Source organism: Nyctibius grandis, chromosome 13 (assembly GCF_013368605.1).
Source record: "Nyctibius grandis isolate bNycGra1 chromosome 13, bNycGra1.pri, whole genome shotgun sequence".
Lineage (NCBI taxonomy): Eukaryota > Metazoa > Chordata > Aves > Nyctibiiformes > Nyctibiidae > Nyctibius > Nyctibius grandis.
The window spans coordinates 131,324-148,348 of NC_090670.1; the positions used below are offsets into that span (position 1 = coordinate 131,324).

Here is a 17,025-nt window from a genome sequence, read left to right on the forward strand (position 1 = left end):
GACTCAGATCCCTGGGATTTCCAGGCAGTTCCAGCTATTTCTGCCCTGGGGAATGGACAAGCCAGGACCTGGGATCATACACTGTAATGAGCTCTACTCCTTGAGGTGGAAACGGGGGCAGATAAATGGGGTGACACATCCAATGGCCCCATCAGCTTCTGCCCTGTCCTGGCAGCTGAGTGGGAATGGACTTATTCTCAGCCTTCTCAAATCCTGCCTCCCTAGATGTGGTACGCTCTCCCTTTCCTTTGCCACTCCCATCCTCCCAGCTTGAGAACCACTGCAAAAGATTACCCTGATGCTCAAGGCATAAAGGTGTCGGAGGCAAGGGTGTTTGGGAAGGGTGGTTGTGTTTGTCTGGGAGAGAAGATGCTTTTTACCTCTAAACATTATCAAACACTAAAATGATCCAAGATCATCATCAAAGGCATCTCACTGTGAACTTGTAGGCATTAATGTCTGAGCAGAAGGAAACTGTAAGAGCAGGAGAAAGAAACTTATCTGTTATTCAAAGAACAGCTCATAACCAGACTGGTTAATTTTAAATAGAGGACAATCCAGGACTACTGTCTGGTGAAGGTGTAGTTCTCATATTATGGTAACAATGTCAATTTGTATCTCCCTTTGCCTATGTGAATCAAACTAAATTTCTTTCAGCCCTCTGAAATAGACCTTCTAGTATGGAACACCTTTGCTTTGTTTTTGTTTTTGTTTTTGTTTTGTTTTGTTTTGTTTTATTTTTATTTTATTTTATTTTATTTTTTTTTAATTACATTGCAGCAAGCTGGATGGAATAATGCCTCTGTCTTCTGTCAAAGCTACATGAAGGGCAGTTCAAGTTACACAGCATTAGTCCAAAAAAACTATATGCTGATGAAATGGCCCCTTTTTTAAGTGCTTATACTAAATAATTCTGGTATTTCAGACCAAATAATTTACGTGCTTTTTCTGCTTAAAAGAAGGTACTACAAAAGGTTTGATGTAAATGAAACCAAGACAATAAATCCCCAGGGAAATACCAGACCTCCTCCCAGGAGAATGCTTAATGTCATCCTGGTCTAATCTAATTCTGAAATACTTTAATATTATTTGGGCTCTGAGCAGTCTGGAAATAACAGCATTTTCGAGGCCCTGGGTAATGTTACTCATCTCTACAGCCTCCTACAGGGAGGATCTTTAGTCAGCTGACACTTTTACCCCTTGGAATGTCACCCTGTGGTCGGGGAGGAGAGATAACCCCTGCCTGCGGCTCTCAAGGAATCCACTGGTGTGCTTGTTCTCACACAGGGCCGGGCAGGGAGGGCTCAGCAACCCAGCTGCTTGATACCACCATCCCTCCTCGGCAGCTGGCAGGCGAGAGGTCCGTGGGGGAGTGAGATCTTGGTGCGGCACCTCTGCAGCAGGAATTCCTCATGACACCGGAGATGGAGCACCATGTGGTTCCAGTGTTTCAGATGTCTTCTCCTCCTCCTTGACGGGGAAGGGGAAGAGGAGAGGAAGGAGCAGGAGAGGAAGTAAAGTGTAGAGACTCATGTGCCTGTCACAGGGAACTCTTGTCTTTCAAAGTGGCCTGAATCGTGTTTTGTTTGGCTGTTGCTACGAGTAACAGAGAAGAAGGACAAGAGAAGTGGCTGGGGTGAGAAAGAAGTCTGTCATGCTGTAGAACTCACTTTGCTTTGTCTCGCCCCTTCAGACTGTAGACTGTTTGTCGCACGGTTTATGACTTTCTGCGCACACGGCCAATGCCTGGCACACCGTGGGTGGGAATGCAGTTGCTTTGGATCTGATTGTTTCTCTGGCATGGGCCTTCGTTTGCATCATGGCTCCTGTTGTCAGCGCTATGAAGAAAACCTTAGTTCCCTGCATGCTAAACTATGGCTCCTTACATTTGGCAAGGAAATAGCTAGACTTTTATCACCTGAAGTTTTATCATCTTAGTGGAAAAGATTTATTAAACCCTCCAAACAGTTACCTCAGTCTTGAAGTCCTATGAAGGAGTGTTGGAATAGAAGTCTCAGTAGAAGCAGGATCGGGCTCTCCCCATCACGTATGATGTTGTTAGCATGGTAATGAAGAAGTTTCCACAAAGCCACTTGAATTCAGTGAGAAAGCTCACACCTAACGTTCCTGGATCCAAACCTGGGAAAAATCACAAGCAAGTGCCTTTATTATTCCGGATCTCTTCCGTCAATATAAATTTCTGTAAGAAACAAGTGGAATCTTTCATGGAGCAGTCTTGTTTGACCCAGTCTAAGAAAGTCTCAATGTAAAAATGAGTCAGAAAAGGAAGAAAACTTTGCAAAATAGACTCTTAGGGACCTTGTGACTTTTTGTGTAGAAAAGTTACATCAATTTGCGTCAGTCCAATTACACAAACAAAGCTTATGGACCCCATTTCCATCTCCTGCCAGGTGGGCACAGGAATGGTTTTATTACTCTCTATAGTATTACTCTCAGTTTACTCTGGGGTGAGGCAAGGCCTTGTGTCTTACAAACTTAATTTTTCTTTTTTATAGGGTGAGAAGTATTCTGGATTTTCTCTTTCTCACATAAGTGAGATGTGGAAACATGGTGAGGAAACATCACATTGAAAAGCAAATCAACACATTTTATAAGCTTCTAGTTCAAAAATTATTTGTGTTATATTACATATACATTTACAACAATATTATTCCTTGGGGAAAAAAGAGAAACTTCCTTTCTGCAGACCCTGAGGATTTAATTATGGGTATTTACAAGGCACTTTAAGATCTTTTGAATGAACTGCAATTTTTAAAGACATACAACGTGTTATTATGAATCTGATGTCAATTCCCAACATACCTCAGTTTAATATTAATCCCAGCAGAATCCTGTAAACAAATTAAAGAAAACAGTTTACTCAGCAGGAGTCTGTGCTGAACTGCCTGGTAGAGCTTGGCTTGCTCTCTTCTTATTTTATATCTGAATTTATGTGCTCTCATATTAACACAGTCTTCATTTATTCAACACGCTGCGAAAAAAGTAGGTATGAAGCACAGCTAGTCTGCATGGTCTTTCCATCAACCAAGATGGCTTAAAGACTGAAAATGTTTACCAGATTTGACAAGAAGACAGGAATTCAAGAAAAATAGGAAGACAGGTTTCTACTTTCCTTAAAACATAAGATGTTAAATTTGTTGAGAACATTTCATTTCCTTCTTCTGGACCCAAGTTGTTAACTTTAAAAAGAATTACCTTTTTTTTTTTTTTGTGGGAGAAAATAGGACTTGGGTCGCTGTTTGACAGTTATGTTCAAAGTCCCGAATGACATGAGACGAGATGGCTTCCTTAAATCCCCATGAAAATGCCAGACCTCGATTCCCTCCACCAGTGGTTCCCAAACAGATGGCACGGGAAGCTTTGGCGAGCGGTCTGCAGCTGGTCCTCGAGCTATTTTCATCCATGAATTCGATTGCTCGTTTGTACCATGTGGTGATGGTGGTGGCCTCTGAGAAGGCCTGGAGACTAGAGGAGCCTGCCAAGCCTCAGGGAGCCACAGCCCCTGGTGTGTTTGAAGCACCGGGAGCTGGATGTGTGCTCTTCATTAGACAGCTATGGAAACCTTGTGCATGAATGCGCCGAGCGCTGAGGAGGCTGTTGACCGAGCACCGTCCCTGGGCCGCACCCCGAGCGGGCACGACGCGCTGAACGAGAGACAAAAGGATCCACCACACGTCAGCGCCGCGGTCTTGCTTCGGACAGTGCCATCGCCCATAAAACAGCGTTGTTTTTTTAAGTAATGCTTGTAGCACGGACCAGAAGTCCCAGTGACACCTGACATGCACACAACCTCCAGCGTTCAGGGCTTTCGCGGCGCCCAGTGTGGGGCGCGGGGAGCCCCCGGCCTTTGCCCCGGTGGGACTGGGCCGCTGCCTCCGGGGCCGCTCCCCCAGGCCGCCCCGCCGGGGACCGCTCCGACGGGGGCACAAGCGCCTCGCCCTGCGCCGCGGCGGGGCCTCCCGGGGCCTCGGGGCGACACTAGGCCCGGCTCCATGCGCCGCATGGCTGTGCCGGGCTGGGCCGGGCCGCGCCCCGCTGAGGCGGCCGGGGCAGGGGCGTCGCAGCGCCAGCCCCGAAGAACGGCGACCGGGAGCGGGGGCGGGGCGGGGCTGGGCCGGGCCGGGGGCGGGCCCAGGCGGGGCTTGTGGCTGGGCGGGCGAGCGGCGGGGCGCGGCGCGGAGTCCCGTTAGAAGCAGCGCGGAGCCCGCCGAGAGCCCCAGCGGCGCAGGAGGAGCCACCCGCCGTGCCCAGCCCGCCGGGAAGATGCCGAAAACGGTGGGTGCTGCCGGCGCAGAGCGGCGCGGGGGGCCCCGCCGCGGGGGCGGCTCTCGGCGGCGGCCGAGCGGAGCGGGGTTGGCGGCCGGGCGGGTGCGGCGGGCCCGGGCCTCGCGGCGGGAGAGGGCGGCGGCGCCCCGGCTGCCCGCGGAGCTCTTCCCGCCTGGGCTCGCCCGCGCCCCGCCCGGGAGCGGCTGCGGCCGGCGGCGGGGACCGGGAGGCGCCGGCGGCCGCCTCGGAGGGCGAGAGGAGCGGGGGAAGGCGGGAGCCCTGGGGAGCGCGGCGGGCGGGGGGGGGAGCGGGGCCGCCCGCCCCTCCATCTTGTGCTGCCCGCCCGAGGGGCCGGGCCGGGCCCCGCCTGGGCCGCGGCGGGCAGCGCCCCGCGGGGCCGCCCCCCTCGGAAGTGCCGGCGGAGCGGGGCTGCCGCCCTCCGCGCCTGCACGCGTGTGCGCCCGGGGCTGCGGCGGGGGGGCTCTCCGGAGCCTGGCGGGACGGAGGTAGCGCGGTGGCCGCCCCTGGTGTGCTCCGCGGAGGGGAGAAGTTGGGTTTTTCACAACTCGTAATTAGTCAGCGTGAGTTGCTAAGGGAGCCTTGTCCCGGCTTGACTCGAGGTATTTCTTGGCTGGAGAGATCTTGGTACTTCAGAAAGTCTGGTCAAGCCCGTACTTGACTCTCCTCGCAGCAGGAGTTCGGTGACTAATGAGGAGCGCGGGGTTTTTCCATTTAATTTCTCCTGGTTGGAGCAGAATTGGTCCTAGCCCTTCATTGATAAAACAGGAAGGAGCAGGCTGGAAGGCTCTGGATGTTTCCTCACTGGGAGTGATCTGAAAGGGCCGAAGAACATCTAATGTTTAAGCTAAGAGTCTGTGGTTTACATAAAGGAAAGGGAAAAAAAAAACCCTAAACAAAAAACCACCCCTGTGCAAGTGGAAGTTGAAATGGAATACACCCTGATTATTTTTTTTTACAGATAGTTTAATTTTATTACTTTAAAATAGATATTAAATGCCTGTTTGACTGACTTCTGCTTTTCCTGCTGCCTTAAACGCCAGCTCTCTGAGACAATAGCTGGATTATTTTTTTTTTTTAAATCAACATCTTAAAGGATATCAAACTCAAGCCACTTAAAGGTTAAGACAGTATTTTCTAAAGCTTTGGAAAGGCCTTTCTTCAAACATCAACAATGATTAGTGAAAAGTTACTTCCTAAAAAAAAAAAAATACAGGCAACAAGTTCAGTAAGATTAACAGAAGTAGCTCAGGTTAGGGGACTTCTGTGTAAAATGCAGTTGAGACCTTTTAGCCTGAGATCACAGTTGTGATGAGTGACTTCTTTCAGCGTGAATCAGGCAAGAAATCTCGAACACGTTGCAGACGCGTTTGGGGCAGGGTTCCCACTAACAGCCCGACCCCAAACCTACAGCACCGCACTCGCTACAGGGTGCTCACTGCAGCCTCTGTATCTGCAGACACACCCTGGGCTGGGTTCACGTTCTCAGGCTGCTGCTTTCTGGTTCTGACGGAGCAGTTCTGCTTTCGGAGCTTTTAAAAACTGGAAGAGATGAAGAACTGCGAGTGCTCTGCTGTGACGCTGCGTGTTGCACACCGCAGATTCCGCAGAACGCGGCTCGGATGTGTGCGCCTGCGGAGGCACAGAGCTGCCGGCCTCCTGCTGTATCAGCCTTCGGTTTCCTGCCCATCTGCCATAGTTGCAGACCCAACTGAAATAATACTTCAAACATTATTTCTTGAGCTATGGTTTGCAGGAACAGGATATGCTGGCATAACTCTAATCAGTTCTTCATGTGAAAGAAACACGACTACTAGTGTGCTAGCTTAAGATTTGTTAATAGCTACTTAATTAACAAAACAGTAACATGCAAGTGACTTTCCTCAATCAAGGTCAAATGTGGGTGAAACTTGAGCAGTTGCATGTAGCTATATGTGAGCTTCATCACAAAAATAAATCCATTGTGAAGAAGACAGATGGAGGAAATGTTCCAGGGAACAGTTCTGGCTGGGCAGGAAAAACATTTGTGTCTGAAGTGTTTGGTAGCTGTTATCATTCATCTCACTCAGCCTACAGAACATGCTGCTGCGTGGCTTGAGCAGCAAAACCTGTTGAGTTCTGAGTCCCTGCTCCTCCTTAAGTTAGGCTAAATGTTAACACATCTAGCTAGGGATTGCCATTTCGTTACATGAGGTTTGCTACAAGTGTCACTATGCTTTGGTGCACTATTAATAGGAATCCAAGATTAACTCTGGTAACCTTTGAACTAGTGGCACATGATTTGCTGTTGTGAAGTGTAGTGTCTGCATCACCGTGGGGTTTGGTTGCTGGAGGCGTTGTAGGCCGTGTGGAAAGTCCATCACGGATCGGCCTGCTGATCCTGCCGTGCTCTCCACAGGAAAGCTTCACTGTTTTATCTAGAGTCATCTTGTAGTTAAGCAGCCAACTCTGGTTTATAATTTCTTTTGTTCTGAAAAGTTTGGAAGATGTGAACAGTTAAAGCACACACTGAAGAGGGCATAATTCCCCCCAACACTTTGTGTCGCAGAGGGGTGGAAGCAGTGGAGCGCTAGAATGCTTCTTGCAAGCCGTTGTTGAGCTCTGCAGTCTCTCCCCCAATTGTGAGAAGCCATGAGTAGGCTCTGATCTCATGCTTACTGACTAGTGCCCTGGTCTCTCACTGAGTCACTTCAGGCTGGGCAGAGCTGGAAGTCACACTCCGTTCCAAATCCTGACAGAAGTGAACGAGCCGTCATGTTGACGGCTACTCCAAGCCCCACAGTTAATCACTTGAACTGTAGTATTACAAAACTCGTCTTAGTTGGAGGAGTGGGAGGGAAAGTGAACTCTTTGTACCAGTGCCGTCCGTTTAACGGGCTGATACTTTACTGTATTTTTAGCTATTAAAAAAAACAATGTTTCTGTATCAGGATTCATTAACTATTTTGCCTATGAATGTACTTACTTTGGGGCTATAAGAATGGAGAGGCCACTGAGAACTTGCAGTGTGGGCCTCTGTCGTGTATGAGGCATGCATTCAATGTACTGTCACTGGGACTCGAGCAGTCCCGTTTTAGGTAACGTCTCTACTTGTTGTAGAGAAATGGGTTTAATCAGAGCTACTCTTGTGAATACAGAAAGCTCCAAACTAAGGTATAATAAAGTTTGGACTCCTCTTATTATATTAGCTTCTCTCGATGTTCAGAACATAAGTCTCCAGGTTTCTAGGGCAAAGTGTTACTGCAGAGAAAATCAACTTGGACAAGCATGAAGTCTTCAGCACAAAAGAACAGTGAGATTCACAGGTATCAGCTCTATGATGCTGTAAGATTTTTTTTTTTTAAAAAGTCTTTTCTGCTGTTGCCTTTTCCCTTAATACTTTCTAAAAACTCAGTGTAGCAATAGCCATTGGGCCCTTCAGGGACCCTCTCTGTAGCTTGAACTGATGGTCCTAATTCCCAGTTGGACTCCAAAGGTCCCTGAACATATCTCCCGTTGTTCTTTGGAACTGCATGGGTCTGGTTAGAAGAAAAGTAACTGAGAGACTGGGGTAGGTATCAGGACAGTCCTCTGGATAATTAGTTTCTTGGTGTGTAGCACTCACTGCCAAATGCTGCAACAAGATGGCAGCTACGAGCGGAGCACTACAGTTGTTTGGGTGATACTTCTTTTTTCCTTTGTGGAATTTTCAAGAGGTTTTGAAAGCTGGAGGGAAGGGTGGACAGTGATGGAAACCATGACTTGTAATGGATGGACACTTTACTTTTGATGCCCTGTGTTTGGATCCTGTTGTTTTATGAAGGAACACTAGAAGCATTCCAGATGCCTTCTGCCTTCTCTGAGGACCAACCTTTTGGTGTTGTATCTCCTTCTTTCCCTCCCTCAGTATAACTTGGGAAGCTCAGCAGCACTGCTCCAAGTTACACAGGCTTTGGTGTGACATTGGTGTTAGGCAAACTCAATCCATTGTACCTTTCTTCTGACACTCTCAGATACATGGAGTGGCTGTAAAAGGTTAAGAGCTCCCAAAGATCTTGCCGTACACAGAAGTCTGTGTTGCCCCATTGCTAAATTTCACACTACTTTGTACTTCAGAAGCAACAATAGCTAAAACGTGCGCAGTGTACAGTGGAACCCAGTAAACTACTGGACTGGTATATGAGGAATTATCTGTAGCTTTATACCTACTGTGGGATTTCACAAACCAGGAAAGGCCTTTACACCCGAGCTTGTATTGAATTCATCAGCTTGGTTCCTAGATTCTGCAAGAATAGCAAGGTCTTACCTCTTGTGCAGATGAAACAGTTAAGCCTGATAGTGAGCAAAAGCTTCTGTTTGGTACTTCTGGGCCTTTGTTAAAGTTAAACAGGGAGTTGTAAAGAATACCATTGATAAACTCAGCATTCACTTTGTTTTTACATACTGGTAAAATCTTGCTTCCCCTTCTTATGGGCAGCCTTGCACTGCGCTGGCAGTGTTGTGCAGAAAACATCAGCTACAGCGGCTTCGGACTGTAGTGAGCACGAACTATTGCGAGTGCCTGATCTGCGTTGGTAGTCATGATCCAGTTCTTAAAACTTCAACATGACAGTGTTAGGCCTAAGTGCTTATACCAGAGGTTCGAGCAGATTAAGTGTGTTGGTCAAGTTCTTTCTTTCATTTTTGACCTCTTGACTTGTTGCTTGAGGCAGATGAGCAAGAAGCAGGTTGGTGAGGTGCACATAATAAAAGGAGCCCGAGGAAAGCTTCAGATCCACTTCTGCAGTAAGAATCCTGTGGGGAAAAGAGTGCCTAATAACAGGGGCTGGTCATCACTCCTTGCAAACATCCTGTCCTCTTAACGTTCACAGGCAATACCTCTTTTGGACCTGCAAGGGGCTGCAGCACTTTCCTTGGGGTGACTCTACCTCGTCTGATTAATCACCCCTGAAGGTTAATTACAATTCTTACTTTTCTCGGGAGGATGGTTCATAAGATGTCTTAATATGGACTCCTTTTTTGACAGGAAATGGCATCACTGCCTCTAGAGGAAACTAGTTTCAGTTCTTTTGTGTATAATGTCTGGTCTGAAGTGAAATCCTCCTGCGTGGAGCTCGCTGCGGTCCCTAGGCAGCTTCGTGAGCCACAGCGATGAGCTGGAACCCAGCGACTCGGACACCCTCTGCCCTTGCCTCTCGCGAGGCTGGGGGTGCCGGGGAGCAGGACCCCTCCCCAGCTGCTGGGCTCTGCACGCCCTTGCTGATCAACCGAGGAGAGAGAGAAATCGCAGAGGAACCCCTCTGGAAGGGGTGGCCCTGGCCCCGATCCAGGCTGTGGAGGAAACTGAGTAAAAGCTTCCTCTGGCGACGTCATCTCCTGGACCCTTCCTGCCTCGGTGCAGCTCAGACAGCCTTATTTGGCTGCCTGCTTTTTTTTTTTTCTTTTTTTTTTTCCCCTTCTGTGCAGCGAGAGGGCCTCCCTGGATTTGCACAATAAAGCTGTTATCTGTGTTTAATCGCTGCTCTGGGGACTACAATGGGGTCTGCTTGAAAGAGAGTTCCAAGAGCTCCACGCCCACTCCTCGGGTGTATGGTGTTTGTGTCCCGGTGCCTTGTTTGGCTGCTGAATGATTACACTAGAAATCACCATCACCCTGTGAGGAGTCTCAGCTGTTGCAGACACACTACTGGAAATGAGGAAATCCCTCCCTGCCCAGGAATAATCCAGGGCAATTAACTGATGTAAATTAAGAGCACTAGTAAGCAGCTAGTTAATTGCTTGCTTTTCCCTAGGGGTATTTGGGAACAGCAGGAATTTGCGTAGTGCAGCCAATAATACTGCATCAAAGGAGTTTGGTTTTATCCCATCTGAAACTTCCATAGCAGGCTGAAGTCTCCAGATTCACGGAAGGCTACTCGTTTGGGCAAACCTTGTTGCAACACTTCTGTGGCTGTTTCTAGGAGGAACATTCAAGTGTTTTGGAAGTTGTGGGCATAAACTTCCACCCTCCTGACTCCCGTAGCTAACACTGACTCTTACTGTGATGCGCAAAAGATTGTGCAGCAAATACTTGGCAGGGATGTAGGAAGAGACAGTCACTGGCAGACTTGGTGGTTATGAAACCACAGGATCAGCTGCGACTGTTTGGAGGTTTCAAATGTGAAATTGCAGAGGTTTGGGCCTTGTATTGACAGGAGACAATTATGGCTGCAGCGACGGTGGATACCTAGGTAGGTGATCTAGTGCTGCTCCTTCCTATGCAGCTCTGAAAGGACTTCTTCGCTTGTATGAATGTGTGATCCTCCTATGGCGTACTGGGTGGTTGACCAATAGCTACAGAGAACAGCACAGGGGTGCCCCTAAAGGAGGAATGAATGAAGAAGCTCTGAACCTGATCCGCCCTGTAGAGAAACATGCAATTAGGCAAGAATGAGATGACAGACTAGGAGGGGGAAGAGACAGACTCCGTTTTCTGCCAGCAGCGATTCTGTGCAGAGAAAAACGCGATCTCAGAAGAGATCAGAAAGGATAGCTGAAGTGGTGAATAAGAACAGCACGGTGTGCATGGTCCAGACTGATCTATGCTCTCGTGCAAGTTTCTAGCACTATTGGTCAACCTGTTTGTTTTGTAGAGGAAGGCTACTCAGCAGAACAGGCTTCACGGTACTGGAGTGTGGATACTCTAAAACCTTGGTACCTTTTTTTGAGGGGGAGGGAGTTAAGTTGATGTCAGAGAATCTTGGGTGCAGCATGTTGGAGAACTGCTGTTCTGTGATTGTGTGCCTTCCTATGTTCTCCAGGTTTTTTCTTTTTAAAGCAAAACTGATGACTTCCTGCAGCCATGAGCCATTCTTGTCCGTCTCTATATCAGTAGTTTGTCCTCTTCTTAGTAAGCCCTTATGACTCAGCCGCCTTTCTCTCTGGATTGGGAGACCTAGTTATGGTGGGGAAGTGACTAAGTACTGGAAAAAATCTGCTATCACAGTCTGATCAATCACTTCGTCACACCATTTAATAAATATATTTGGTTTTATGTAACACGGGCTAATAAAGCATGGAATTCTGGGCTAAATCTTTCCTTGCCATAGCTTTTAAACTGTACTGCACTTGACTCTCTGGTATTAATTCTGTGCTTGCTTACAGTGCAAAAAAAAAGACCTGCCAGACAAAGGATTAGGGGGAAGTGTCAGGGCTATCAACAACCCCCACCCTCTGGAGTTGGGGGTTCATAATGTCTCTAAGAATAATGAGGTATAATTTTTTCACCCTCTGAATATGCTGTTCTGGAATAGTGAATTAAAAAAAAAAATCTATTTCATCAATACACTAAATGTCTTTTCAGGCAGGCTGCTGGACGGACAAGAGGGTTCTGGTTGCGTTTTTTTTTTTCTGTGTTAAAATCCAGACCTTGGTATCATCCTGCAATGACCGTAATCCACAGGATTTGCAGAACGGCAGCAAAGGGTTCTGCAGGCACTCTGTAAGGAAGTAAGGCGGTTCCACTGCTGACAAATTCAAGCAATATCAAGTTGCCCAATAAAAAAGTGGTGATACAAAACCCACACAATACTTTGTGGTCCGTTACATCCTCTTATGTGAAAACAATCCTATTAGTATGACAGCTCACTGGCAACCTTGGAGTTCCAGTTAGAAATAATAGAGAAGGAGGGATTTGAACATATGTATTAAAAGTAAGGGTTTAATTACTCATCCATTAAGTAGAGACTTCAATGAATGGTTGACCTGTTCATATGCAAGTTAGCAAGAGGCATATGGCATAGAAGTCTTCATATAGGCATACTTAGAAATGCTTCCTCCCTGCGTGCAGGATCGTATCCCGGTTTGGTATCATCAGCAAACTTGCTAATGGTGCATTGAACTCCTGCATCCAGATCATTGATAAAAATATTGAACAGAACTGGCCTTAGGAGTGACCCTGAGGAACACCGCTGGTGAGCGGTTGCTAGCCAGGGGTAGCCCTATTCACTGGAGCCCTTTGAGCCCTGCCCTTCAGCCAGTTCTTCACCCAGCACACTGTGAACCTGTTCATCTCACAGCTGCACAACTGGTCTAGAAGGATGCTGTGAGGGACAGTATCAAAAGCCTTACTAAAATCCAGAAAGACTACATCCACTGCCTTCCCTTCGTCGGTTAGGTGGGTGACCTTATTGTAGAAGGACATCAAATTAGTTAGGACTTTCCCTTTGTGAACACATGCTGACTGTGCCTGATGATTGCATGTCCTTTAGATGCCTTTCAGTAGCACCCAGTTACTTGGTTAATCTAGTTAATGTCTGACTACTAAAACAAATCTTTTAGTAACTATATGTCAAGAAAGCAAAATTGCCTGGAAAGCTGGATGGCTTGAAAGAAACTTGTTTGTAGTGCAGCTGAGACAATAGAATATTCAGTGTCTAAGCTATAACAACGTGCAAAATCGTGACACAGTTTGGTTTGGTGTGTGTGGTTTGTGTGTGTGTGTGGTGGTGGTGTTTTGTATTTTTTTTAAAAAACAAAGTTGTCCTTTAGGGATGATAGTACATTGTATTACTCATTATATTCATATGTTCACTAAGTTTTGTTTGACAGCATTCATTAATGGAGACACTGCACAGCACGCATAAGGAAGGCGTTGCTTTTCTAGTTTACCATTTGTGACTACACTATGTTACATACCAACTGTTACGGTAACTCTGTGCTCTGTTAGACGAGATCAAAAGCTTAAGCATCAATAACTACTTTGCCAACATCTGGTTATTTCATTTTCCCCTACATATATCTATATATTAAGGAAACTTAAAATCACTTTTTTGGAAGTGGAGTGGTTCACTTCATTTGCTTTATTGGGTAGATAATGAGAACTTCAGCTGAGATGTATCGAATCCAGTGTCTGGCTGTATTCGGTGCTCTGTGGCTACAGTTATCCTCAGTGAGAAAATCAGGACCTGAGCTTACCTCGAGCTGAGAAACATTTCTTCTGCTTCTGAAAACGTGCTGTGCGAGCAATGAGGTTTTTGTTGTTTTTCACCAAGGAGCACTCAACGCGTGAATTTGTTTGCATTGGTGAAATACAGGAAGCAGAAAGCAGTAAAATGATTATGTTCTAGGCAATATCCACTATCTCCTAGAGAACCAGAAGCTGCTGCATGAATGAACTGTTACACTTGACTGCTCATTTTGTGAGCTGCCTCAAAAACTGCAAGGTTCCTAGTAGCTTGAGTAATGGGGTCAGAAAAGGCTACTGGTACTTATAATACCTGAAAGCTCTGAGTCCATGGTTGGGAACTTGGTAGGCTTTGAGCACGTTCTCAGTCATCACCATAACACACTTGTCACTAAACCAAGAAAATACTTGAATAAGCAATGTGTCTTAGTCCTCCAGCCTGCAGCTCCATTGCGGGAGCTGGACTGAGATGACGCACTTTCCTTGCTGCTGTAACGTTGTTTGCTCCCCAAAGCAAGCAAGGAGCCTCTGTTACCTGAATTTGGTGTTCAAAAGATCCAAGGGTGTTTATTGCCTGCTGATGTAATATTTTTTTTTTTTTTGCTTAAAATACTAAACTGCACCTCAAACTGATGGTATTCTAACCCAGAATAGTAAGGAAGCAGTAAGTTCTAGCAAGTTCTAGTAAGTTCCTGAAGACTCGGAATTTTCTTGCTCTTCTTCTAATGACTTGCTGTGTTTTAGGCTCTGTGAAATCTATGGACGCCAGTTTTCTGCACTGATGGGCACAATGTGTACCAAGAGTGTTGTGGTGACAGCCATGCATGCGGAAGAGAGTTAAAGCTCAAAAACCCCCTATGCTGCTGTGTGGTTTGTTTTTGCTTTATCTTGCTCTGTGGTTTGTTACTAACATCTCAAGTTGAAGGCTGACTGCGAGCTGCGATGCAACGTGTTATGCTCAGTTTGAATAGCCCTTTGCACACCCAACAATAGGGTAGAGACCTTTTTCGAATGAGGATACATGTCAGCGTCTTCAGCTGTAAGAATATATCGCTGTAGTGTCTGTCTTGAATCTCTATCAAAAGATAGAGCAAATAGAAGGACTAAGTAACTTCCACATTGCCGAAAGATCAGAGCAATCAACTGAAGATGAGATGTCCTGAACAGTACTTGCTTCGGCATCATGCACAGGAAATAACAATGCTATCTTAGTGTTTGTTCTGACAAATGCTCAATAGTCACGTAGAAATCTGACAGAAGGCTGTCCTGCTTCTCCGTTGCTGCTTCAGTTCTGACAAATTTAATATATTGGCTTTGTTGCTGACTCTGTACTTGGTGCACCTCTGTGCGAAGTCTCTTCTGCCACTAAGCACCAAATGTAGCTTAGAGGAGGTGACCAGCCACTTCTCCCATGGCGAAGCTTTGAAGTCTTTCAATTTACACTGAAAAAAAGCTGGTTGGTGGGTGTCTCTTCTTTTGACATAGAACCTCTCAAATTCCTATATGGTATTTCAAGTTTAAGATTCACCACATCATAGCTTGTTTCTCAGTAAGCTGGTTCCTCAGTGTGGAGGATGGGTGCACGTTCTGTGACTCTTTGTCTTGGGACTGTGTGCTGCGTTACTCTGTCCTTTCAAGTTTTCCCTTATCTCTTTGCAAATGACTGTGCAAATGCTTTGGTCTCAGAAAAGTTTGGCATAAAGGACTCTCCAGCAAAATGCTTTTACAGTGTTTTACTGACAGCTTTGATTTGGCAGTGTTTGGAAGGATTTGAAAATACGTTGGATCTGAGGGGATTCAGACATTCTTGGAAACAAAGTGATTTTGTTGGTCTGCCATTCCCTTAGAGAAAGATGGGTCACTGGGTGCATTAACGTGGATCTGTTTTCACAAGAAGCCTGAGCAAGAGTAGTTAGCTGCTCTCAGTGCTGCAGCTGTTCTGGAGGTGTGCAGTTGGGGGTGAGGTATCTGCATGCAGGAACCTTGAAGGAACCCCAGGCTTTGATCCAAGTTGAATTAATGCCTGCAAATCCTATGCTGCTGTTCCTTAGCATATGGAAAAAACGTGAAAACATTAAAAAAAGCAACCTTACGCAGCAGGTCTGAGTAAGAGCTGAGCTCTCAAGTTTAGTTATGAATGCTGCTTGCAGAAGGTTGCTTTGCAGACTCCCTGCCTCTGGTTAGTCTAGTAAGTTTTGCTGTTTCCTTTTGTAAGTTATATTTGCATGTACGTTGACTTACACAGGAGATGTACTCAGCATCTGGCTATTTCTCTTTCTACCAAGTTGTTTCTCAGTTTTGACCTCCAGCTTCAGGAAGACCACTAACACTTTGGCTTATCTGTATGTTTGGCTGCATAAAGATAGTCCGTGATATCTCTGTCTGTAGAGGAGGTTTAAAGGATCTAAATACTGAAACTGCAAACTGTGTGAGGAGACAGCTCCTGCCTGCTTGATACAAGAAGTCAGTTTCTGCCATGAGCATTATAAATGTTTAAGCTAATGCAGGGTAGCTCCCCAGCCGCATCTGCGGTCTTGTAGAATTATTGAAAAAGTTAAGCTGAGAGAACCCTCGAAGTCATCTGGTCCAACCCCATGCCCAGAGCAAGGCCAGCTTCAAAGTTGGATCATTTTCTAAGTTAGATGGGGTTGTTCAGGGTCTTGTTTTTGTTACTCTGGAACAATAGTTCTTGACAAAGATTACTTGGAAAGTACTGGAACTTGCTAAGTATTGTGCAGGTGCCTGGAAGTTCTTAACCTTATCTTCTGGAGTGCAGTGGCATGGAGAAGGTAAAAGAGCTAGTCAAGTGTAATGGTTAAAAGCTATCAAAAGCAAACCCTTTTTTAAGGAACACTTAATATAAGCCCAGTTACTTTGAGTACAGCTATCTTATCTGTTGTTTGCTGGTAAGTTGATCTATGCAGGGTGTCTCTGGTTATGTCCAGGCAGTATTCTAAAAACTTTCCCACACGAAGCTGGCATAGGCCAGGAGGTGATGTTAAGCTGTGAGTCCTGAGGCAGTACGTTACCAATGCATTTGGTACTTGCTTCTCAGCAATGCTCGTAGCGCTGTTTCGGAATAGCTTGACTCTGCATCAGTCACTGGAAGTCTAAATGTTGTGATGGGACCAACGAAACGGTTCTGCTGGAAAAAATAATGGAAGAGTTATTCTCAGCCTGAATGATGCTCTGCTCCTGCTTGTGGCGTAGCCATGGAGTGCTAACAGCAACCCAAGGCCGCAGAAGCGGGAGGGTGGAGGCGGCCGGGAGGGTTTGCCGTGGTGGTGGGACCGCACCCTGCGTGTGCTGGCACCGCTGGCTGTGGCTCCCCGAGCTGCTCTGCGCCCGTTCGGGGGCCTTTGGGGACACGGGGTTCTGTGTGTCCTGGTGTTGTAGCTACTCCCCTCTATATTAGGAAAGCTCAAGTGCTTGAACTAGATGGAGCTTAAAATAACAAAAGGTACTTCAGCAATCACAAGCTGGTCTCTTATAAACTATGCACAGTCCCAACAGAGCTATTTAAAACCTAAAATAGGTTGGTGGGGAGGGAAGCAAATGTGGGTGGGGAAACTGAGTATTAAAGAGAAGTCTAGAATTGAGCCGTTTCGGGGAAATCCTGCATTTTATGGAACTGTGACCTAAATAGATACGAGAAGGCAGCCAGTCTAAATGAGACGCTGTACCGAAAGGAAGCTGCAGGATTTGTCTAGCTCACTGGAAATGGTAAAACTGAAAATCACAGGATGATGAAACAGCTTTATCTCGCCCTTGACTGTGCCTGCAGTTAAATTTGGAGG

At 46.5% G+C, this 17,025-nt stretch overlaps 1 protein-coding gene across 1 annotated transcript in view; it reads left to right on the forward strand.

The window, feature by feature from the left end:
* The first annotated feature begins 4,165 nt into the window (after positions 1-4,165).
* The window catches only part of MSN (moesin), a 40,050-nt gene continuing 27,190 nt past the window's right edge, over positions 4,166-17,025 (forward strand). The window contains exon 1 of the mRNA XM_068411820.1: positions 4,166-4,296. Coding sequence (XP_068267921.1) covers positions 4,285-4,296 — 12 coding nt within the window. The 5' untranslated portion in view covers positions 4,166-4,284. The remainder of the gene's footprint in view (positions 4,297-17,025) is intronic.